We start from the raw sequence: 25,640 nt of genomic DNA, 5'->3' as shown, positions 1-25,640 counted from the left end.
CTGCGGCTGGGACGGTCACAGTGGCTCCGGTGTCTGCCGAGGCGGTAGGGGCGGAGGCATGAGGAGAGCTGCTTGGCGTCAGTGAGCGCCCGGGATGTGCAGGCCAGGGGCAGCGGGCAGGCTGATGGGGGAGGGAAGGAGCAGCCTGTGAAACGGGGTGACGGCGGCGACCAGCCCGGGCGGGGACCGGGACTGGAAGAGGCGCCTGAGCAGCCGGCTGGTCCGGCGGCTGGGCCTGGGTGGGGGGCGCGGGGACGGAGAGACGGACACCCAACTGAGCCTGCCGGGCCAGGAGGGGCGAGGAGAAGCGTCGTCTTTACAGTTCCGAGCGAGAGGAGGGCAAAGTGAGGTTTGGGGGAAAGGGTATCTTAGGAAGTGGCCGGAAGTGGTGAGAAGCTGGTAACAGACGTTGGTACAAGTAACCGAAAGGATCAGAGAGAAAGAAAGGAGGTCTGTGTAAGTAGCTGAAAGGATCTAGTGACAAGAAAGAAGGTGGTTGTAAGTGAAGGAAAGGTGAGCTTTGGCTAGATCATAGGACTGAGAGAAGACAGTCTGTGGAAGTGGATAAAGAATCAAGGAAAAGCGTGGAAGTGGCTGGAGTCCGGGGCCGGAACAGTGTCAGACGGGGCCGGAAGGCAGCGGAGAAGAGGGTAAACCTGAGAGTGTTTGGAAATTGGAAGACTTGGTGGCGAACGAGGGTCAGGACTCAGATCCTGCCTCGGAAAGTGGGCGACGTGTCCGGGATGTGGGATCAGAGGCTGGTGAGGTTGGCCTTGTCGCAGCACCTTCGGGCTGCCTATGGCATTAAGGTCAAGGGTGACCGAGGGCAGTGCGATCGCAGGAGACGTGAAACAGCAGCCACGGAAATAGCGGTAAGTTCTAGGGAAGGAGGTTTAGGTTAAAAAAAAAAGGCTCATCCTGTACTATCACTTATTACCAGGTCATGCTAAAATGTTCATTCTGTGTGGATCCAAAAGAAAATGGAGTTGTGTGTCTAATTCAATCCAGATGGTCAACAGCTGACATGTAAAGAATAGCATTCTTGATTCTTGACAGGGATTTTTGGTCATTGAGAGAAGTTGGCGGGTTTTTCAACCTCAGCAACATTGACATTTTGAATTAGATAATTCTTGAGGGGTGCGGGCTAGCTGTCCTGTGCATTGTAGGATGTTTAGCTGCATCTCTGGCTTCTACCCACGAGATACAAGTAGCATCTCCCAGTTGTGACAGTTAAAAATGTCTCCAGATATTGCCATTTAATTGTGTTTTGAGCAAGTAGCATGTGGGAAGGGAGACAAACACTACCCCACCACCACTGTTACAGAGTCAGATTTCGAGAGCGACGAGGACGTTTTCCAAATGAACCAGTAGATGAGGAGGTGTGAGAGCATTAGAAATAGGCTTCAGATAATACCTCTATATTCACCAACTTGAAAAAAAAAAACAAGCTTGCTGCTTGGCTATATCATACTTTTGAGACATAAAGCTGTTTTTTTAAGGCAGTAAACGGAGAAGCCAGAGTGAAATGATTAAAAAGCTGTTGATGACTTTTGGGTGGTCAAGGTAAGGGGATTTTGAGATTTTAATATCTCTACTGAATCATCAAGAATTTCATTGTGAAAAATAAAATAAACTGAATATAATACATTTTATTTTCAATTTATGTGCCTAACTGTATGGTACTTTCTAAGTACTTACAGAAGAAAACTAATAAAATTAATTTGCATAGCTCTTAGAAGTCTATAATTTCGGAAAGAAAATAGTACTTGGAGAAGAAAATTACTAACAAAAATAATTTGTATACCTCTTAATAGCATAAATTCTGGGGAAGTTATTTTTATTGTTTGCAGCTTAATGGCAACATTATATTTAAAAACTAGAGTGGTTTCTTCTGATTGTAAAACTGACTCTCCAAGATTTCAAATATAGTTGGTTTTGTATGTATATGAAAGAATTTGTATGTGGATTTTCTTTTCATTCCTTATGAAAAACTGACACCTGCCTTTAGAGTCAGGTAGACCTGAGATTGAATCTTGCCCTACCCCTACTAGGTGTGTGATCTTGAGCTGTTTGTTTAATTTTCCTAAGCTTCAGTTTCCTGCTCTATAAAGTAGCAATAATGGTATCTCTCCTTGGATTGTTTAGGGGATTTGAAAAACAACAAGCTCTGTAAAGACGACTAGCACAGTGTTACATGTCACTCATTCAACTAATGATAATTGTTATGATAATCAGTGGTCTACATACTAATTGATAGTCATGCTAGAAACCCTAATAAAAATATTCTAATAGGGCCAGCCCCGTGGTGTAGAGGTTAAGTTTGGTGCACTCCCCTTTGGCGGCCCAGGCTCATGGGTTTGGAACCCCGGGTGCCAACCTACACTACTTGTCAGCCATGTTGTGGTGGCGACCCACATACTAAATAGAGGAAGATTGGCACAGATGTTAGCTCAGGGCAAATCTTCCTTAGCAAAAAAAAAAAAAAATTCTAATAAAGATATAACAGAAGATCGTTGTGTTATAAGAATGTGATCTAGCAGGATAACTAATTGTTGGAAAACTGGATTTCTTTAGTTCTTTGGTGTTTGTTAGCTAATGATATTTTTGAGCTTTTTAAGAATACCAGAAATCTTTTAAAGATGAGATTGTAAATGATATTTCAATACATCAAATTTAAAAAGCATGTTATTGGTTTTATTTTATGATATTAAATTATAGTAGTTACTTGTGAAGCCAATTGTTGACAATAATGGAGGCTTCTGAAAAAAAACACAACCCTCAATTCTGATTATGTATGACATTTGTAGACTTATAATCAGCTTCAGGATCTGATTTACTTTTGCATTTTGTTTGGTTTCACAGTATCAAGAAAATTCTGATTTACCCAAATAAGGGGTTGCTGATACTAACGTTTTTTAAATAGCTCATCTTGAAAATGATAATCATAACAGCAACAGATATTCTTTGAATTACTTACTCTGTCAGGCACTGATTTAAATGCTTCACATCTTTTCAGTCGTTTAATTATCTCTACAACTCTATGACTTAGGATTTATGTGAGGATACTAAGGTGTAGAGAATGTTAGTATGATCGAGGTCACTCAGCTAATAAGTGGAAGAGCCAGGATTTAAAACTGGCAGTCCTGCCTCTAGGAGCCTGGCTCTCTTAAGCAGTATGCTATGCTGTCTTTTCTATCTTCGTCAATTAAATGGAGCCAGATGCTTGAAAAAGGACTAGTAAAGATTTTGTTAGTCTGTTGAATCATTAACAGTAGTGAATGATTTCTCGTTGTAAATAAGAAATGTATAGGTTAAATAAGATGCTCTTAAAACACAAATGCTTCAAGAGCATTCATGGAGAGCAGATGCATCTAAGCTAAATTAACATTTGTGAGATTAGGTATACCACTTATTTAATTTTATATAAGCAGACATATACAGGCTTGAGTTTATTTTTAAGTCCAGTGCGAAGCTACAGTCTTCATCAGTGACACAGTTTTAAGAAGTTTGAATGCATGCACAAAGATAGTGGCAGATTCTTTATTCAGAGGTGTGTACAAACACTCAAATTAACCAACATACAAGTTTACCTTGGGATCTTCAATGTATTACAATTTGAATGTGAGTAATACATTTGAATGTGACTTTTCAAAAGTAGTTTTCAAAGTAGTTAAATGAAATTTGAATTAAATGTTTGCGGAATCCCTACCTTGGATACTTCAGAACATAGTTTGAATAGCACTCTTCCGTATAGTATGGAAAAGATAATCAGATCTAAAAACAACCACTTCGGTGTTATTTTAGGAAATAGTAAGTGACAGTAATTACCATTATCGATTGATGTATTATTTTGATTATATCAACTTAGTCTTTTGTTCAAGTTAGTATTTATAAGGTGATGGAAGGAAAGTATAAGATCAATATATTATTTATAAGGTCACTGAAGGAACCTTTAGTATTTTTCAGGAAATGTTAGTGTTTTGGGCCAAATTCTGTTTAAGAATTTCCTGACCAAGCACTAACTGGATTGATTTTCCATTATCAGATTGGAAACTGGCAGAATTTCTATGTCACTTGCTTGAGGGCAGTGACTTTATCTTGACCATTTTTATACACCTGGCACCTAGCATAGTGTAAAATAGTTACTTTTTACCAAATGTACTTGAAATAATTGTTTTCATTGTCTTGACTATTTCCACTATTATTTGTATTTCCTGAGGTTGTTATTTGCCTGTTTAAGAAAACTTACATTACGCCTGATATTTATGTTAGAGTAACTGAATTTGTCATTTTAGGGTAAAATATTTGGAGTACCTTTTAATGCATTGCCCCATTCTCTTGTACCAGAATATGGACACATTCCAAGGTAAGCAAAGTTTGAAGTGAAGAATAAATATTTCAAACTGGTGTTTGACTGTTTGAAAGTAAATAGTTGATTGACTCACATTCAATTTGAACTAGCAAATTATTTTATTTCTCAATATTAACTAATGTAAAAATTGTTTTTAAACTTTTACATATTTTAACATTTTAAGTTGTACTCATTCCCAGGAGTGAATTTTAGGGTTCAATAATGAGTAAATGTTAAAATGCAAATTATTTTTGTGCCATTAAGTCAGAATTTTCAATTCTATACCATTCTTTTGCTGCAATTCTGATTATATTCAGTAATATGCTGAATTACCAGTTCAATTATAATTTTCATGTTTTTTTGTTTTAGAAATGTTGGATAAAAGAATATTTAAGCTAAGATATTGGAGTATTTGTGAATAATTATGTAACACTTGAGCTTTTCTATGTCACTTACTATTTATCAATAACCTTTTGCACTGACTGCATCAGAAATTATTAGGGAAGTTTACATCTTAAGGAAATAGTTTAGGGGGTGGCCTGGTGGCCTAGTGGTTAAGTTCGCGTGCTCCACTTTGGTGGCCCAGGGTTCTTGGGTTCAGTTCCTGGGCGTGGACCTATACACTTCTCATCAAGCCATGCTGTGGTGGCAACCCACATACAAAATAGAGGAAGATTGGCACAGATGTTAGCTCAGGGACAATCTTCCTCACTAAAAAAAGAGGAAAATAGTTTAAAAATGTGTATAAAGAAACTATCTTAGGGGCCAGCCCCATGGCTTAGCGGTTAAGTGTGCACGTTCCGCTACTGGCGGCCTGGGTTCGGATCCTGGGTGCGCACCGGGTCACTGCTTGTCCGCCCACGCTGAGGCAGCATCCCACACACAGCGACTAGAAGGATGTGCAGCTATGACATACAGCTATCTACTGAGGCTTTGGGGAGAAAAAGGGGAAAAAAAAAGGAGGAGGATTGGCAATAGATGTTAGCTCAGGGCCGGTCGTCCTCAGCGAAAAGAGGAGGATTGGCATGGATGTTAGCTCGGGGCTCATCTTCCTCAAAAAAAAACGAAACTAGCTTAGCTCTTACTAATTCATTTCCCCTCTATCCAAAGTAGAATTCATTCTGGCTGCTGTAGTCCAACAACTTAGATTTTTAATTGATGCATTGTCCAAAAGCATTTAGTGAAAACCTTGTTGCCTTAGAACAGTTTTCCTTCATTCAGCATATAGGTGTAGATTCACAATCTTCATAAGGTAACCACTAATTTGCTTTTTAAATGACCTATAAAATGTTCATTTATAATGACTTTCAACGTTTAGAATTGCAAAGTCATATCCCTGGTAATAATGACTAAATCTTTGTTGTAATTTCTTTACCTGCTTTTTTTTAAAAAAACTGTTCTGTCAGTTATCCCTCGCCACATTCAGCCGCTGTGCACCAGAACAATGATGGCAGTTGCTTACAGCTGACATCTATTCTAATTTGTTGGTAGCAGCTATTAACTAAGCATCTAAAGCCAACATTGATTATTAAAAATTGTTCAATATAAAGAAATTGAGCACACACCTCTGAGTGTGAGAAGGATTGTAAGGACTGGGATATATCTGACTTTTCTGAGAGGTAATGTTAGGATGAGAAAAAAATCTTATTTTTGGGCAAGTGTAGTAGATGGTAGATATCTTAAGCTATGTACACTGCACAAGGTCACAAGTGGAGAGAGAATAGATAAAGCAAAGAAGGCCTTAGACAGAGCCCTGGGTCATCCCACCGTGTAGAAGTCTGGCAGAAAAGGGGTCTGAGAAGGAGCATTTGGAGAGACAGCAAGAAAACCAGAAGAGTAGTGAAAGAGGGTATTTTCAAGATGAGCAGGGAGTGGTCAAGTGTGTCAAATGCTGGTAGAACAAGCAAAATGAAGACAGTGAATTGATCATGGATTTGGCAAGGCAGGGCCAATTGGTGATCCTGATGAGAGCTGTTTTCCTGGAGTAATGAGGATGAGAGTCTGGGGAGGATTGAGTAGCGGCTGGGATATGAAGAAGTAGAGGCAGTAAAAAAGATAAATCTTGTGCTCTGAGCAGAAGCAGAGAAATGGAGTAGGATTGACGAAAATGTGGGATTGAGCAGGCTCACTGAAGTCATCATGGGTAAAAAACGGGCCTTAGAGTACAATTTAGGAAGCAAGGAGGATAACTAAAAGTAACCTTTCTTCAGAGATTAAAGGGATTTGTGGCATCAGAGCTTCTGAAAGGGAGGTAGTGCTTGGTCTACTCATGTACTTTGGCAGGAGAATAGGATTTAGTAAAATGTGTATCTGGCAACCTGAAAAGATTTCTCTCTTTCAGTTTTCTTGTTGATGCTTGCACATCTTTAGAAGAGCATATTCATACAGAAGGGCTTTTTAGGAAATCAGGATCTGTTATTCGCCTAAAAGCACTAAAGGTAAGCATATTTTTGAACTATAATTTTTCAGTTGTACCACTTTGTGATTTGGTTTTTACAATTGAAATATTTAGAACTATTATATGAATAATTATTATTTTTCTTTTTGGTGAGGAAGATCAGCCCTGAGCTAACATCTGACGCCAATCCTCTTTTTTTTTTTTTGTGAGGAGATCAGCCCTGTGCTAACATCTGCCAATCCTCCTCTTTTTTTGCTGAGGAAGACTGGCCCTGGGCTAACATCTGTGCCCATCTTCCTCTACTTTATATGGGACGCTGCCACAGCATGGCTTGCCAAGCAGTGCATCGGTGGCGCGCCCAGGATCCGAACCGGCGAACCCCGGGCCGCTGCAGCGGCGTGCGCACACTTAACTGCTTGTGCCACCAGGCCGGCCCCCAGTCCTCCTCTTTTTTGCTGAGGAAGATTGGCCCTGGGCTAACATCCCTTCCCATCTTCCTCTACTTTATATGGGATGCCGCCACAGCATGGCTTGACAAGCGGTGCGTTGGTGCGCGCCCGGGATCTGAACCTGTGAACCCTGGGCCGCCAAACAGCAGTACGTGCACTTAACTGCTGCGCCACCAGGCCGGCCCAATTACATGAATTATTGACAGAAATTGAATTTGCAAATAGCTTCATGCAGAAGAACCCCCCCGACCCCTTTTTTTAAAAAGAAATTGTATGTCATTTATATACTGTTTTTTTAGTTTTATTGAGATATAATTGCCAAATACATTTAATTTGTACAACTTGATGTTTTGATATACATATATATTGTGAAATGATCACCATAATCAAGCTATTTATATGTGTAATGCTTTAAAAGTTTACAGATTACTTTCCAATTCATAGTCCTTGTTCCTATAGAGTACTATATGAAATGAAATTTTTTTTAATGTTGTTTTTAGCCTTCTAAAAAGGAGTGATATATATTAAAACAAGAGTTAAGAGAAATTTATTACAGAAAGCTCTTTAGAGTATATTAAAGAGTACTTTATTTGCAGTAAACTTTTAAGTTCTCATATGCTCAAGATGATTATATTCCTTTCAGAATAAACTGGATCACGGTGAAAGCTGCCTGTCTTCTGCACCTCCTTGCGATATCGCAGGACTTCTTAAGCAGTTTTTTAGAGAATTACCAGAGCCCCTTCTCCCAGTTGATTTGCATGAAGCACTTTTCAAAGCTCAACAGTTAGGAACAGAGGAGAAGAATAAAGCTACATTGTTGCTCTCCTGTCTTATGACTGACCACACAATTGACATATTAAGATACTTGTTTAACTTTCTCAGGAATGTTTCTCTTAGGTAAGTAGTAATTAAGTCTTGGCAAATGACAGTTTAATTTCTCAACTAGCTAGATTTTCCCATATAAATAATAAATTAAATTTCATTTGGAATGGAAATTTTTCTAAAAAATATATATTTCCTCACTATAAGAAGTATACCCTGTATAATTTAAGAAACAATATACCAAATGATCTAATATTTCCTTGCTGTCTTAGAGTCATCATTATGAATGCCTTAATGGCTTATTGGTGTTATAGAATTCTTTGTCCACTGAATGGCTTCAGATTACTGTGTTTTTAAAATATTTGTGTTTTGCTTTTCAAATTTGTCCCCTCTCCCTGCTGTCAGTGAGCCTGCTTGTTCTAGACATACTTGCTGCCTTCTAATACTTTCAATTTTCCATGTGGGTTTGAAAATCAAATAAACATGTTCAATTTGTGTGGAAGAACAAAGAGTGGACTCTGGTTAGCATGATTTTTATGACATGTATTAAGCACACAGAAGTTGTATATTTCTGGTTCTGTCTTATTTCAAGCCATTTATGTAGACAGGTAGATGAAGGGTAACTGTATTTTGACTTGTGTTTGACTGATAAAATAAGAGTCAAAATGTGCTAAATAACATTGTTTTAACTTTGTATTTTTATCTTTGGCTCCATCTTATAAGACCTTTTTTCATTTAAGGTCCAGTGAGAATAAGATGGATAGCAGCAATCTTGCAGTAATATTTGCCCCAAACCTTCTTCAGACAAGTGAAGGACATGAAAAGATGTCTGCTAACACAGAGAAAAAGCTACGATTACAGGCTGCAGTAGTACAGACTTTTATCGATTATGCATCAGATATTGGTAAGATGTAGTTGCACTATTAAGTAACAGGATTTGTTTAAATGAGGGAGATCCCAGCTCCTTCCAAGTGGACTATGAAGACAAATGTTAGAAATTTTGTATGTACTATTGAAACATTTTGAGGGGGAGTAGAGGAGAGATCTTAATTGTGAACATTTTTGTTTAGGGCATGTTCCAGATTTTATCCTTGAAAAGATACCAGCTATGTTGGGTATTGATGGTCTCTGTGCTACTCCATCACTAGAAGGCTTTGAAGAAGGTGAATGTGAATCTCCTGGTGACTGTAAGAGAAAGCGAAGACAAAGTGTAGGAGGTAGGTGGCAGTAGCAGTCCCATTTTATGGACGTCCGTGATTTGCTTTTATCTAAAATGCATTTGAACATAAAGAATCATAAGCTGTAGTGTACATCTTTTTGGTGCTCACAGCATAGTTGGAAAGACATGACATATGCATATGAAAAGTAAAAATGACCATATAGTCTGATATTAAGTGCTAGGTCTTTAGCACAAACATAAAACGTGTTCAAAGGGGAAAAGTTTCTGCGGTTGTAATGATCAGGGACTCTTCAAAGAGGAGGTCAAACTGAACTTTCTTGAAGAATGGGTAGAATCTGGGAGAATTGGGTGGAGGGTCAGAATACTTATGTCATATTCTAGATGAGGAGGATATTATGAAGAAAGATTTGTGTAAGAAAGAAGTAGTCTGTCTGTGTCTGTAAATAGACCAGTGTGACTTGAGTGAAGGGTTCATCCTAAGGATTAGGTATGATATTCTGGTGAGCTCAGTGTAAGGCTAAAGGAATTAGAACATTAAGCTGGGTATTGGAGAACCATTGAAGGTTTATGAGTAGAAGCATAACATGATTAAAATATTTTAGAAAATTATCTGGTTTGAAGAATTGAGACTTGGGGGTAGGGAGAATAGAAATGTATGGCAATAATCCAAGTGTGAGATCATGATTTGAAATAGTGATGTGAATTACAAGTATGAACTAAATAATGAAGGAAACATTACCAAGGAAGAATCAAAAAGACCCAAAGTTTCATCACGGTGGAATCAGTCATAAGACGTATCTCCTTCTGGATCAAGAAGACTGAGGCCATTCCTCCTCCAGTTGCCTTAAGAAATATCTTATCTTTTGAGTATCAGAACCAATTGTTATTAACTCGCATTCCTTTTTGAATCTTTTGGCTTATATGGCATTCATTGCCTTCTTCTGTTTCTTCTTTGCCTCCTTTGTAGATTCCCCTTATGCCTTCTGTGTTAGTTTCCTAGGGCTGTTGTAACAAAATACCACAAACTGAGTGGCTGAAAACAACCAAAATTTGTCTCATTTCTGGAGGCTAAAAGTCTGAAGTCAAGGTGTTGCCTGAGCCATGCTCCCTCTGAAACCTGTAGAGGAGAATCTTTCTTGCCTCTTCTTGCTTCTGGTGGCAACTGTCGATTTTTGGCATTCTTTGACTTGGAGCTACATCACTCCACGCTCTGCCTCTGTTGTCACGAGGCATTCTCCCTAGATGACTCTCTGTCCAAATTTCCCTCCTATAGTAACACCAGTCACACTGAATTAGGGCCTACCCTAATGACCTCATCTTAACTTCAGTACATCTGCAAAGACCCTAATTCCAAATAAGGTCATTCACAAGTACTGGGAGTTAGGACTTAAACGTATCTTTTTCGAGGACACAACTCAACCCATAAAACTTGCTACCCTAAATGTAGATATTCTCAGACACAGATCATCTTTGTTACCCTCTTTCCCTTTGTGATTTCATTCACTTCTATAGTTTCAGTTATCGCATCTAAATAGCTGAACACCCGATCTCTATCACTGTTATCTCACAAATGTCAGTTCCACTTTAGTAACGGCCTACTAGACAGACATCTTCACTTCTGCTTTTCCTTGGTGCTTTAAGCTCAGCATTTTGAAATGATCATCTTCACCCTCTTTAAACTGGTTCTGCTTGAACTCCTTTTTCTGTTAACAGCACCACCATTCTCTAGTCACTCAGGCTTTAGAGCATGGTTGCCTAAATCTTACTTTACTATCTATATTCACATAGTTTTCAGGTTCTGTAAGATTCTGTCTGTAGTCTTTACTGCCTCTTTACCATAAGACTCTCCTTCTTGGTCTTTGTGCCTCCTCCTTGAAACTGCCCTGCTTATTGCTGTCAAGGCTGACATTCTTAATGAATAACTCTAATCATGTATCTCACACACATACCCTTTAGAAACTTGCATTGATAATACTGCTATTTATAGCCTGGACTAAAGGTCTTTCCTGGGATTTCTTTAGCGTGCCTTTCTACTGCTTCCTGCCTCTCCTTTAAGCAATCTGTACTTTAGTCAAACTGCATTCTTTATTTATTGTTTTCTAGATGCTTTGTTCTTTTGCTTATACTGTTTATTGATAATAATGTTTTTACTTCCATCTGCCCCTGCTGTTCAAATTATATCCAGTTGTCAAAATTCATCTTAAATGTCAAGCAAGCTTCCCTCCTCTGCCCTATTTTTTTGGGGGGGACAAATAATCTCTTTTCTCTTCCAACATTCTGTAATGTTCTAGACTCTAACAGTTTTTATCTGGTTTTATATTTATTCCTTGTGCAGAACTCTCTTACTATTATATTTAATGCTCTTTGAAGATAGAGACCATGTTTTATTCAGTATTCTTTACTGAATAGGTGTAAACTACTGAATGAATATAATAAATTGAGTTACTGATGTTTAGCTTAAACCCAGAGGTACTTTATTCATTAGACCAGGTTAGGATAGCATTTGTCAAGCATCACTATTTCATTGCAATTTGAAGCTGTTTAGGACCATTAGTGTTTTTTATGTTATAGCTAGCCTTCTATTTTTTTGCATCTCACTTTGAAATGCCACAAACATCATCCATATGATTTGATTGCATTTGCTTTGAAGAATCTTTTGACTTCTTTTTAAATTGTGGAAAAATATGTATAACGTGAAATTTACCATCTTAACCATTTTTAAGTGTACAGTTCAGTAGTGTTAAGTACATTCACACTGTTGTACAACCACTGTCCAGAGGTTTTAGTTTTATTTTTTGTATTTATTATATATGAGTTAGTTACTGTAGCTTGATTTTATGCTTGGTATGACAATTCTCAATGAGTGTATTGCCCCAGAATCTACACAGAATTCCATGAGCAAATTCTTGTAATCTAAGCAAGAGGGATTTTGTCTGTCATAATTTTCCTGCTCTTGCTTCTGTACATGAGTCTGTGTGTGCTCCTCTGTATTGTTATTGCCCTAATTAATGTCTTTCATAGATGGTGGAGCAGTACTAAATTGATTTGATTAATATGATGCCCTTATTAGTGTGGTACTTCCTGAAATACATATAGTAAGCTCATGAGCTATTAAAGGGATTGAGATATAATTTTTCCCTTTCTCTGGATAGGTGGTCTACTTTCAGTGTGGCCCATGATGCAGTCAGGACAGTTCAGATTACAGAGAGAACAGTTTATCTTTCCACACTCCTGATTGTGCTGTGCTATGTTAATTGTGTGTTATCTACTGTGTCTGAGTCTGCTGTTTGGTTGTTTCTTCTCTGTTCTGCTCTGGCTTTCATTCTCTTCCTTTTTCTTTTGTCTCTTTTCCTTCTCCCATATTAACCTGGTTTAATGCCCAGGTGCCATGAAGGTTGGGTTTATTTAAGACATTGCCCGCCATTTAGAGCATTGCCTATTTGTGGCTCTTCATTGAGGTTTTCAGTATTCTCCTCTGGTTTGTGCCTATTTCAATTGAGAGTGTATGATTTCTCAATAATACATAAGTGGGCTATAGCTGAACTTAACTATTTTGAGTGATATTTGGTGATTAATCAATCAGGTAAACAAACATATTCACAGGACTTTTGTGTTTCATTGTGGCTGAAAATTAGGGGCATATTTTTGCATGAAACTATTTCGGTTTAAGTCACAAGTTCCAAATAGCTAAATCCAGTGTATTTTTTTTTAGGCCTGTATTGTTCAGAATCTCTGACCACTTGACTATTTCCTTCCTGATATATTCTTTTCTTTCCTTATTTTTTATAAAACTATGCTTTCTCTGTTTCCCTACTTCTTTACAGCCATTTGTTCTTTCTCGTTTTCTGGATTTTCTTTTTCTGACCACCTCTTAAATGTTCTTTTCTTCCATACTTGACCTTCTTATTACACTTTGCCCCTTCTTAAATGATCTCATTCACTCTTATTTTTTAAAGCTACCATTTCTAGGCTGATTACTCCCAAATCTACTTCTCTAGCCCTAATCTTTTCACAAATGGATTCATATCCGTTTCAGTGTCTCGTAGGCATGTCTAACTCTTGTTTGCTTAATTTCTTTTTTCTTTTTCTTTGGGTAGCACCATTGTCTACTCAGTCATCAAAATCAGAATTCTAGATGTCCTTATCTACTCTTTCCTCAATCCTACATCCCACTGATGACCAAGTCTTTTCACTTTGATCTCTTAAATACCTTTATTCCTGCTTTCATTTCCACTGCTCCTTCCTCAGTTCAGACCTTCAGCTTTTGCCTGACTAATTCTCACTCTTCCTTCAGGTCTCAACTAAGACATCACTTCCTCAGAGACTCTTTCTCTGACTCCCCAGTCTAAATCTGTTGTTATTTTTGCACTTCAGACTACGTACCCATTTGTCATTATGTATTTATTTCCTTAGTATATTTAATGTTTTCTTTCTCCACTAGAATGAGTTCCATAAAGGCAAAGACCATATCTATTTAGTCACTGTTGTATCTTCAGTGTTAGCACTGTGCTTGACACATAGTAGGTACAAAATAAATATTGAATGACTGAATAACATACTTAGAAGAACCTTCAGCTCATTTGCCTGCCTTCAAGGAAGCTTACCCCTCTATGTCTATTATACTGCTGCCAAAGTGATTTTTCTAAAATGCAGATCTGATGATTTTGCTCCCCTTTGCCTTTGGAGAAGTTTGAGTTCTTTAAAATGACGTGCAGACCCTGTTCTGCCTAATACACAAGACTTATCTTGCACCATATCTGCTGCTCACTGTTTGTGCTAGCAATATCAAACTACTGGTTCCTAGTATACATAAATTCTGTTTTCACTCACATGCCTTTGCTTATGCTGTTTGCCTTGCCCACATGCTACCTTTCTACCTAATCAACACCTCGTCCTTCAGAACACTGTCCAGGTTTTACTGCCATTACAAAGCTTTCTCTCTCGTTGCCATTTCCTCTCTTCCTCAACAAGCAATGACTTCCCCTACCATACTCTTTCTGTATGCTTACTCATACTTGTTTTACATTTCATTCTGTATAGTACGTGTTTTTTTTTGAAAGAGATATGGGAATGTAGGTGGGGAATGGACTAAAAATATATCCTTTAGGTTTTTTTTTCTATTTTGAAATAATTTCTTTTAAATAACGTTAAGTGACTTTAAAATGTATAAGCTGATATAAACTTAGATGCTAGAAGGCCACAAATATCAATAATGAATTATTGGTGAAAGATAGGTAAATGTTAATTTATAATTGATTATATGATTATATATGTCTTGAATTTCAGATTTTGTTAGTGGAGCATTAAATAAACTTAAACCTAACAGAACACCCTCTGTTACACCTCAGCAGGAAAGAATTGGTAGGTATTATATATATTTATTTAAATGAAAATTTCTGTATATTATATATAAAGTAATTATGATAGTAATTACATAACTAATTTTGGTTTAATCAAATCCAAATATTATTTTCAATGGAGATACTGTACTGTAATACTATGTTGTGACATTGCTAATTACGTTGGATATAATGAACCTAAAATTGTAGGTGAGAATTTCTTTTAGTCTATTGTTACATCCTTAATCTTCTTTTTTTTTAATATAATTTTATTTATTTATTTTTTTCCCCCAAAGCCCCAGTAGATAGTTGTATGTCATAGCTGCACATCCTTTTACTTGCTGTGTGTGGGACACGGCCTCAGCATGGCCGGAGAAGCGGTGCGTCGGTGCGCACCCGGGATCCGAACCCGGGCCGCCAGCAGCGGAGCGCACGCACTTAACCACTAAGCCACGGGGCTGGCCCCAGAATCCTTAATCTTCTAAATCATGTTTTTCTGTTGCTTGTAAGTTGAATCCTCTTGAACATGTGTAAATAACACAATCTCATTTTTGTTTTAGAACCAGAAGTTTATTAGTGTATGTTCCAATTTTTTATCGTGGTTTGCTTGTGGCTGAAATTATTCAGCCCAATAACAGACAATATGATCATTTGTTTTGTTTTCCAGATTGAATAAATTAACTCAATAATACTCAGTTATGATGAAAAGCAAAAATATTTGGATCAGTTTTTGTTTTAACTCTTTGTTATAATTTTCTTCCCTATGTTAATATTCTTTAATGTGAATTGTGTGCATCTTTTAGTCTAATTTGGTTTAAGTTACTACTGTTTGTTAAGAATCTTGCCTCTTTGTGACTTTTTTTTTTTTTTTTTTTGTGAGGAAGATCAGCCCTGAGCTAACATCCATGCTAATCCTCCTCTTTTTGCTGAGGAAGACCGGCTCTGAGCTATCGTCTATTGCCAATCCTCCTCCTTTTTTTTTTCCCTCAAAGCCCCAGTAGATAGTTGTATGTCATAGTTGCACATCCTTCTAGTTGCTGTGTGTGGGACGTGGCCTCAGCATGGCCAGAGAAGCGGTGTGTCAGTGTGCACCCGGATCCGAACCCGGGCCGCCAGTAGCAGAGCGTGCGCGCTTAACTGCTAAGCCATGGGGCCGGCCCTCTTTGTGACTTCTTTATTTTCATTTTGAGTAATTGCATACTGTTAATTTAGTTATATAATATATATTTGATAATGTAAACATATCACCCCATTCTTTGGTTAGCTCTAAGTAATAGCTTTATAAGAAGAAATTATATAAAGTTTTTGTATTTTATCAACTCTGTGGGAGAAACAACCAATTGTTTTTTTTTCAGCCCAGCTATCTGTATCACCAGTGATTCTCACACCAAATGCTAAGCGTAAACTGCCAGTAGATTCTTCTCAAAGTTTCTCAAGTAAGAAAAGGAAGTCCATCAAGCACAATTTTAACTTGGAATTGTTGCCAAGTAATCTCTTCAGTAGCAGTTCTACACCAGTATCAGGTAGCAAATAGAATTTATATAATTGGGTTGTCAACGTTAACATGGGTGCCTATTCTGGGCAAAGTGCTATTTCATATAATACCAGCCTGGAGGAGCCAGAGCTTCATTCTCTGTTCTATCAAATCTCTGAATTTTTGTAAAATCCCTTAACTTTTAAAACACTTTTAAACACTGGTTCAGTATAATTAATATGTGTGTGTGTGTTTTATGGCCATGCCATAAAAAGTTACAATATTGAAAGTTACGATAAATAACTCAGAGTGAGAGTTTGGGCTTCTGTGGATAGCACTGGTGCTCAGGTTCTATGTGATTGGACATCTTGAATTCTACTTTAGTTACCTCCGGGTCTATAGCTGGGACTATATTGCTGTCTTCTGCTGAGTTGAGGTTGCTAGAGTTTGAGCATCTCTGAATCCAGAGTGGGGGTGTTACCATGGGAGTAACCATTGTGGGTTGCAGTTTGGAGGGGGGGTATTTTTCAAGTTTCATACTCAAGTAGCTTTTATAAAAACTTTAAAAACTTTGTTTATGCCGTTCCTTGTGGCATGGGTTTCAGATCCCTTACCAGCCCAGCAATTTTCTTCCAAATGAACTACAAGTTCCTAATGTGGTCAACCAGAGCCTCCAGAGAAAAGTATAATATAGTCATGCTCATTTGGATACCAGATTTTTGTTAGTGTGGTCTTAGATTGATTTGGCTCCTTTAACATGTGTAGAATACGAGTTGGCTCATATTAACCTTATGGTCAACCCAAAAAGAAATGAAACCCTAACTAAGCCCAGAGTCCTCAATCTCATATTTATCTTACATTTAATCAAAATGTGAGTGATCTCTGATTCTTTTAGATTTTTATGTTAAGGATTTCATTTTTAATTCATTAGCTAGGCGATGAAGTCTTCTTCCCAAAAGCCTCTCTTTTGTTTCTGTTATCCAAAAGGTTTATATTTTTCTTGTTTATTTTATTAAAAATTTGAATAGAATAACAACTTGTTCTCTGTGATCTTTCACAGGTTCTCTATGGTTCATTAAAGTATAATGATAAGAACTCTGAGGCTATGTCTGTAGTTCTTTCAGTGTTCAAAGTTTGAAGACTTAAACTCCTTTAAAGTAACTTAGTGTTTTCTTAATATGTAAAGGCTTTTCCACTTTGGAGGACTGTTTCCAAATGGCAAATATGAGTTGTAGTTCTACCTGCCTTTGTTTATTAGCATTACCACTTGTTTATTAGCATTACCATATCTTCCCCAAGAAATGAACTGTTGATTCCTTTGCTCCAACCTCCCCAAAAATAGGTTAAAAATTCTTGTGTTACTTTAACATTAGTATGACCTTGCTTAACCAGTGTAATTTTTTAATAAAAAAAATTAAGTTCAACATCAGAAATCCTATTATTTGAATTCATTATTTTTCTTTGACCCTACTTTCTCAGCCACAATTCAATAAATTTCATCTACAAAATTGAAAATGGGTTGTTTTGTAAGTTTGGATTATAACAGATATGATGCTTTTTTTAATGTATAAAGCCAACAACGTTAATCTATAATCCATAAAGTACTTATTTATAATTTAATTTTTTTCTTATATGTGTGATAACTTTGCATTATTCCATAAATTCTGGCTGTGCCTCCTTGTGACCACTGATACATTTTTAAGATGACTAGACTGTATCCTTAGAATAAAGCTACCTATGTCACATTGGGTGTGTTATATTTCCTCCAAAATTTTCTTTAGCCAAATGCACCCAAAAGTCACTGTAATGGTTGTATTATTTTCTGTTTTTATAACTGAAAAAACATGGTTGTCTCTGTTTGGGGACTTTTCTTTATTAATACTAATGATGAGTGGAAAGGGTTCATGTTTGTTGAGTATACCCTGGGCATGATTCAAATATAAGTCAAATGTATATGGAGTCTTTATTCATAGCTATTTTATATTTTTCCTGATTTTCGATTATAGTTGGTTTCATGATATAGTATTAAATACCCTAAAACAAAATGAGCTATTGTAACCATCAGTTGTTAGCATGGAACATGGCAGTAGCCAAGTGGTTATGCATGTGTTATAGATAATTAATTTTTGTTTGTCAAAAATATTGGACAAATTACATGCCAGAGTCAGGTGAACAGGAGTTGGCTAGCAGCTGCATACTGGATACTGAGACTCTGAATTGTTTTTCAATAGTTTATTGTTGATAATGGCATTAATTAATCTTATGTACCAGGTACAGTGCTGGACATTTTATATACATTACAGTAATATTTATATTCATCGTGGAAGTCCATTTTCAGAGCCTAAAGCCGTTTACTAAGTGGTGAGACAAACTCAAGTCTGTCTTGCTCTTTCTCCAGTCTGCAACAGTGCCCACCACTCCCTTGTATTATTAAAAGAATTTAAAGCAAAACTCTAATATAAAAGTAATGTTTAACCTAACCTTTAATAGGCAACTAAAAAGTTAAATTGATACTATTTTTTTTTTTTTTGAGTTGGGTTATTTGGCCCCCGAAGTTTCTAACCAGAAATTATGTGATTTTTTTGTTGTTGTTGCTTAGGGTTAAAAATTAAGACTTTAAATCTAATTGCTATTAATATTTTATACTTTGAAAAGAAAATAAGTATGTATGGTATCTTACATGTGGTTATTTTTATAGTTCACTTTGATGCAAGCCCAGAAGGGTCATCTCAGAGTTCACTCTCTCCTGTAGCCATCAGCGGAAACAATTTGATTAGTACAGATGTGCGGAGGCGAAGTAAAAGGATTGCAAGCAAAAAAGTATGCAGGTAATTTATCCAGGACATTTTATTTTCACTAGATAAATATTTGGCACATATAGTTAATAAAATATTTTGTTTGTCTTTCTACTGAGAATCATATTTGAATCATAAATTTTAAAAATCCCCTCTACCTTTATAGTCTTACTAGTCAAGTTTCCTTTATATATCCTCCAGAGAAAGATTCCTAATTTGAGTCTACTTTGCTTGCTTAAAATCCTATTTTATGGTGATGTGTATAATTTTAAAATTTCCTGTTAATTTTAAAAGCTAGTCTAGTCTAAGGATGCTGGTGTATAGCCAACTAACTCTTGTGATAAAGGAAAGATCATTTTTATTTGCAAATACAGTATGTTTATATATGGTATCTTAAAGCTTAACTGATTTTAGAAAATTATTACTCTATTCAATTACTAGCAATATGATTTGCTCCAGACTTTCAGATTTCATTTTGCAAGAATTTCTCCAGTTTTTATGCTGTAAACTGACATTTTTAATTTCACTCTTCTTAGGGTGGAATCAGGAAAAGCAGGTTGCTTCTCTCCTAAAATCAGTCGTAAAGAAAAGGTTCGAAGATCTCTTCGTTTGAAATTCAGTCTGGGGAAAAGTAGCAAAGATGTAGTAAGTATCTTTCACCATTTCATTGATGTTCACATTAGCGTAAAGCTGTAGATTTGATGCTAAAAGACTCTCTCAACCCTGTCTCTCCTCCATCTACTGTCCCATTCTCTATCCCTCTTTATTACCAAACTCTTACACTTGAGTTGCTATCTCCAGTTCTTCCTTTTCTCTTCTGCTTAAGTCAATTCCAGTGAGGCTTTCATCCCCAACACTCTCATCAGGGTCACCCATGAATTCAACATTGCTCGAACCAGTGGACAAATATCAGTCCTTGTTAGACTTGTGCTGTCTGCCGCATTTGACCTGGCTGATCATTGTCCTCTCTGGCATACTTTCTTTCCCTGCATCAAGGACATTTTACTCTCCTGGTTTGCTTCCTTTTTCACTGGTGACTTTTCTAATTCCTTTACGTTGGAGTGCCCAAGCTTTGTCCTCAGACTTCTCTTTTCTCTCTCCACTCACTCAGGGTGATCATCAGCTTTAAACATCATATGCTATTTACTTAAGACTTCCAAGTTTATATCTCCAGCCCAGAAGGCTCTCCTGAACAACCTGACTGTTTGTTGTTGACATCTACCTACTTGACTTCCCTATTTCGATGTGGATCCAATAGATATCTCAAGTGTAACCTGTCACAAACGGAGTTCTTAAGATGCATTTCTTCACTGCCACTATCTCTCCACTCCTCCCCCTCACCCCCAAAAACACTTCTGCTTGCAGTCTTCACCATCTCAGTTATGGCAGCTCATTCCTCCAGTCGCTTAGGCCGAAAACCATGCAGGCGTTCTTGACTCTTCACTTTCTCTCACACGCCCTGTCTAAACCATTAGAGAATCCTGTCTAACTTCTGCTTTCAGAATATATCCAGACTGACCAAGTCTCACCAGTACTACATTTCTAACCTTCTCCAAGTTCTGTCATCTTGAACTTGGATTGCGGCGATAAGCTCCTACTAGAGGTCTACCTGCTTCTACCTTGCTGCAGTACTATAGCCAAAATTATCCTTTTAAAACCCAAGTTAAGTCATGTCACTCCTCTGCTCAGAATCCTCCAGTGACTCCTCATTTCACTCTGAAAAAAAGCCAAAGTTCTTTAATTGACCTGCAATGCTCCACATGGTCTGTTCCTGGCCCACATCTCCGAGCCTTCCTGCCACTCCCCCTTGCTCACTTGGCTTCGTCCTCTCTTGCCTCCTTGTTGTTTGTCGAATGTGCCAGACCTGGCTTCAGCCCTAGACTGGCATTTTCCTCTCCCTGGAAAGTTCTTCCCCCTTATACCTTCATGACTCTCACTCTCATTTTTCTTTACTCACAAATCATCTTCTGGTCACTCCGTTTAAAATTACACCCTCCCCTTCACCACTCCGTGTCATTCTTAATCCTGCTTTCCTTTTTTCCACAGCATTTTCACTTTATGTATTGTATATTATGCAATATAATTTACCGTTTATCTTATTTTGGTCAAAATTTCCCCATCTAGAATGTAAATTCCATGAGGATAAGATTTTGGTCTGTTTTGTTTTTTCTTTCACTGTTGCGAACCGGCCCTGGCACAGAGCCAGCACAAAATTGTTTTCTTTTTATTTTTTCAGTAATGAATATATGGGGCTGTTTTTATTTTAGATCATAAAATATCAACTAATAGCCAAGTCAGATGCTTACAATTTTCATTAGCATGCATGCAAATGAATATATTTGTGTTTGCTATAAAATTGTTTCTCAATTATATGTTCCTTTTTTAATTAGCTGTAGAGGTTTCTGGTGACTACAAAAAATTTACTTTGTCTTAATATTTTGAATTAACTAGATTTATTTCTTAACCAAAACTTTTTCAATTTTTCTTTTCTGTACAGAATGGGTGTTCTGGTGTCAATAGATGTGAAAATGTTGGTCGACGACTTGCAAATCAACAAAGTTTAAAAACTAGAATTGAATCTGTAAAAACAGGTCTGCTTTTTAGCCCAGATATTGATGAAAGATTAACAAAGAAAGGTACATTTATTTACATGATGTTATTAGAGTGCTACCCAAAAAGTCTACTTTAGTTGCTTGTTAAATAGATTTTTTCCCAGCTTTATTGAGATAAAATTGACATACAACCTTTAGTTGCTTCTTTAATGACAAAATTTGTTAAGTAATTTATTGTTCTAGAAATTTAAAATTCGTGTTTGAATGGTGAAAATATTTGAATTGGCAATGTATTTTTCTTTTTCTTTTTTTTTCTTGTGAGGAAGATCGGCCCTGAGGTAACATCCGCCAATCCTCCTCTTTTTGCTGAGGAAGACTGGCCCTGGGCTAACATCCATGCCCATCTTCCTCCACTTTATATGGGATGCCACCACAGCATGGCTTGACAAGCAGTGCATCGGTGCGCGCCCAGGATCCAAACCCGCGAACCCCGGGCCGCCGCACCGGAGCACGCGCACTTAACCACTTGCGCCACCGGGCCGGCCCCAGCAAGGTATTTTTCTATGAACAATTGGAGGATGCTTATAAATGTAAATATGAAAATGTTGACGTTTTTATATTAAAAATTATTTCTTTTAACACAAGTCTTTAATTTATTGGATTTAAATGCTTAGTTTATTTGCCATGTATTTGGATAACATTTCAAAACTAAGTCAAATATAAATGATTAAAAACACTGAACTGCCTTATTTTAGGTTCAAAAAAGATCAGTAAGTCTGAGGAAAACTTATTAACTCCAGAGCGACTAGATGGAACAAATTACCGGATGTCTTGGACAGGACCTAGCAATTCAAGTTTTCAAGTAATAGATGCACATGAAGCTTCTCCAATAGAAGGGAATCTTGAGGTGGAAAACTCTTCTTTGGAGCCTGATAGTACGGTTGAAAAGTCACCTGTTAGTTCATATGAACTCACCCCTTCTAATGTACACAATAACCATAATAACAACAGATCTGGAAGCTCTCTTATTGGGGATGAAAATGACTTGACCACAGAGACTTTGGTGAAAATTCAGAAAGCATTTTCTGAAACTGGAAGTAATCTTCATGCATTGATAAATCACAGGCAGTCATCAGTAACTAATGTGGGGAAAGTAAAATTAAATGAAACATCTTCTATGGAACATAGCCTAGAGAAAAACCTACTTGAAACTAACGATTTGACTGTGATAGAATCGAATGAACACCACACCAATAAAGATGAAAATAGTTCTTCAGAAAGAGACTTCTCACTACATCAAACTCAGAAATCGGATAGAGAAGCAACTATAAAATGTTACTCAACTCAGATAAAGATGAAACGTGAAGAAAGCATTCATTCAAATATACCAAAAGATCATTTAAGCAATCAAGAATTGCCCAGTGATGAACAAATAAAGAAACAACAGTCCCCAAGGGATAAACTAAATACTAAATTAAAGGAGAATGAGAGTATGATTGAAGAAAACTTACTGAAATGCGCAGCTTCTAGGGAGGAGGCAGCTAACGCCTCTTCCTCAGAGCAGATTACCTGCAATATAACAAACTTGTCAAAACCGAGGCCTGTGAGAATTGTTAAACAGCAGTCACTGGTGGAAAGACGTGATAAAACGGTTTCTGAAGGTTTACAAAGGACAGAGCATGGGAAGGTTTCAGACCACATACAGTGGTTTAACAAGCTTTCCTTAAATGAACCAAATAGGGCAAAAGTTAAATCACCTCTTAAGTTTCAGCGGACGCCTGTCCGGCAGTCTGTCAGAAGAATTAATTCTTTGCTGGAGTATGGCAGACAACCTATAAGGCATGAATTGGCAAGTCTCAGCAATGCTGCTTCTCCTCTGATTAAATCAGTGAGCTGTGACAGCGCTCTTTCCTCTGGTATAGAAAGTACAAAGTCGAAAGATTCCTCTATTTCATGTACCAAGTCAGGTCCTAAAGAACAGAAGTCTATACCATGTGAACAGTCAAATGTTGATGCAGTTTCAAAATCAAGCATGAAGTTAATTTCTAAATCTTTCTCACAGATCAAGAGGCACCCAGACTCCGTCAATGCTTCTCTTGGGTCTACTAGAGTTTGTAAACAGGAAGTGATATCTGATGGCCAAATTAAGATTCCCTTGGATGATCTGACAAACCATAATGTATTAAAATCTGTCATAAATAATAACATGGGCTTTTCTGGGATAAATAACAGGATCCTTAGGAAACCGTCAGAAAGAGAAAGAATGTGGTATAAAGGATCTCCAAAAAATCCTATTGGAAAAGTTCAACTACTACCAACAAGTAAACCTGTAGACTTGTAATTGGTAAATGTTATACTTGTCATGAATGTAAATAAAATTAGCGACTGGGGACATGACTTGCAGGGTAATCCAGGTATTAGTCTGTAGCTCAGGAGGATTGTTATGTGATAGATTTTAATTTCACTGCACACGCAACTTGGATTCTTAGGCTTGCATAAATGACTTATTTATGCAAGCATATTATTTGTTTTTATTACTTATGGCAATATTTAAACTTTAATTTTATTGTGATCTCTTAAAGCAGAGTTTAAACTTTACTTTTTTAAAGAAGTTGTTGACTGGGTTTATAAGAAATTAATTTTTGAAAATTGCATGAATTTTATTTTTTAAGTGTGCTAGGAAGAGTGGAACGAGTTGTGCCTATTTCCTGTTTTTCCTCTTAAGTCATAGATTTCTGTAAGAAATTTCTAACATATAAAGGGAAGAGATAAGCCCTGCAAATTGTATTTCTTGAATTACATTAATGTTCATTGTCATTACCAAAATCCCTAGAAATTAATTTGCTTCAACAGTATCTTCATCCTTTATTCCTATTTGGGGCAGAGTAATTATGTTTATGTTGCCTGTAGGTGTGTACAGTGTGTTCACTGAACTAAGCATAATGGCTAAAGCAGAATAATGACTCAAGTGTGCTCATATATAGTATAATGCTGTAGAAGTAATTGATGACTTTTAAGCCATACTATATTTTTAAAGTTAATTTGCACAAATACATTTGTGTCTGTTTTGTCCAATATAGAGTTTAAAATTATGTGAGGGGGAATAATTAAGCTTGGAAAATTTTAATCATGGTGGTTTCTTATATGCAGATGCTTGATTTTAGAATTTGAAATAGTTGCACCTCTGGACATTTACCTTGGATTCTTATACTTTGGATTCTTATAAAAGCCTATGATGGTTTTGTCTTGTGTGTAAATGTTATTTATTTAGCATAGACATTAAAGATAACTTTCTGGAAAATGACTTACCTGAGACTCTAGTGAATTCAAAGTACCTTTTAGAATTTGACTCAAATTGTCAAGCAAATCTATCTAAATTTATATTTTAAATTATTAGAAGTTACAAATCTTTAAGGAAAGAATAATGTCAACAATAGGGGATATTCTCTTAAGTTTTAGAGGAGGAGTATGCCAGCAGAATCACCCACTAAAGATAGTTTTGCAGGTCAGTTGTTAGAATGCCACATTCAGATGTTGGGCAGACTAGAACAGCATTGCACACCGACTCAGCACCCACACTTACAGTGTGTCTATGGATGAGGAATTTCAAGTCATCATATGTTTGCTTTACCAAGTCCTGCTTGATAGCGGTACATCTGTTTTATTTCAAAGCTATTTCCTGTTTCTATATTTATTACTTAGGAATCAACCCTTTCTCAAGACTAATAAGTATTTGACTTATATAAAGACTGTAAAAATCTGTAGATATAAACATCATGTTTATCCAACATCAAAATAGGTTTGTAATACAGACTGGATATGAGTTTCAGATATATATATGGTATTTCTAATAGTAAATAGAGATAGAAAATATTCATAAACTCAAATATATGTTGTCTGGTTCAAAGCAATTTTTTAAACTTTTAAATTTTTAAAAATTCATTAACGTCATTTTATATCCATGAGGGTGGGTGAAATGTTGAATTGGAAGACTAATTCAGTAAGAAGGCATAGGAGATTAACTGTCCAAATCACCTGAATTAGTGGCTTTTCTGAGAGGTGAATCAGTAATCAATATGAAAGATATTTATTTTAAAAAAATCCCCACATGTCACTCCCATTTTGTTAGTGAAAGTAGAGTATAGGACTATGAAAGGGAATAGTTTAGAGTGGTAGTAATTGGAGAGTTGGGAAAGTTGAGTTTTAGACTTGACTTAACCTCTTTTCATTTTATACAAAATAAGGCTAATAATGTTACTAATCTCGTGGGGATATCTGAT

The 25,640-nt window shown here is 36.8% G+C and overlaps 1 protein-coding gene across 1 annotated transcript; it reads left to right on the top strand.

Annotated features, from left to right (window-relative positions):
* On the top strand, positions 1-24,602 carry ARHGAP11A (Rho GTPase activating protein 11A). The gene is made up of 12 exons (XM_058541162.1): positions 1-872; positions 4,296-4,366; positions 6,693-6,789; positions 7,842-8,095; positions 8,761-8,924; positions 9,091-9,237; positions 14,487-14,561; positions 15,895-16,062; positions 18,712-18,841; positions 19,345-19,453; positions 21,306-21,444; positions 22,116-24,602. Exons 1-12 carry the CDS (start codon positions 744-746, stop codon positions 23,699-23,701), a joined length of 3,069 nt encoding a protein of 1,022 aa, XP_058397145.1. The 5' UTR covers positions 1-743; the 3' UTR covers positions 23,702-24,602.
* Positions 24,603-25,640: the final 1,038 nt, after the last annotated feature.

Source organism: Diceros bicornis, chromosome 5, assembly GCF_020826845.1.
Source record: "Diceros bicornis minor isolate mBicDic1 chromosome 5, mDicBic1.mat.cur, whole genome shotgun sequence".
In the NCBI taxonomy this organism is placed as follows: Eukaryota; Metazoa; Chordata; class Mammalia; order Perissodactyla; family Rhinocerotidae; genus Diceros; species Diceros bicornis.
The sequence above is the reverse complement of the archived record's forward strand: the minus strand, read 5'-3'. Positions and strand labels throughout refer to the sequence as shown.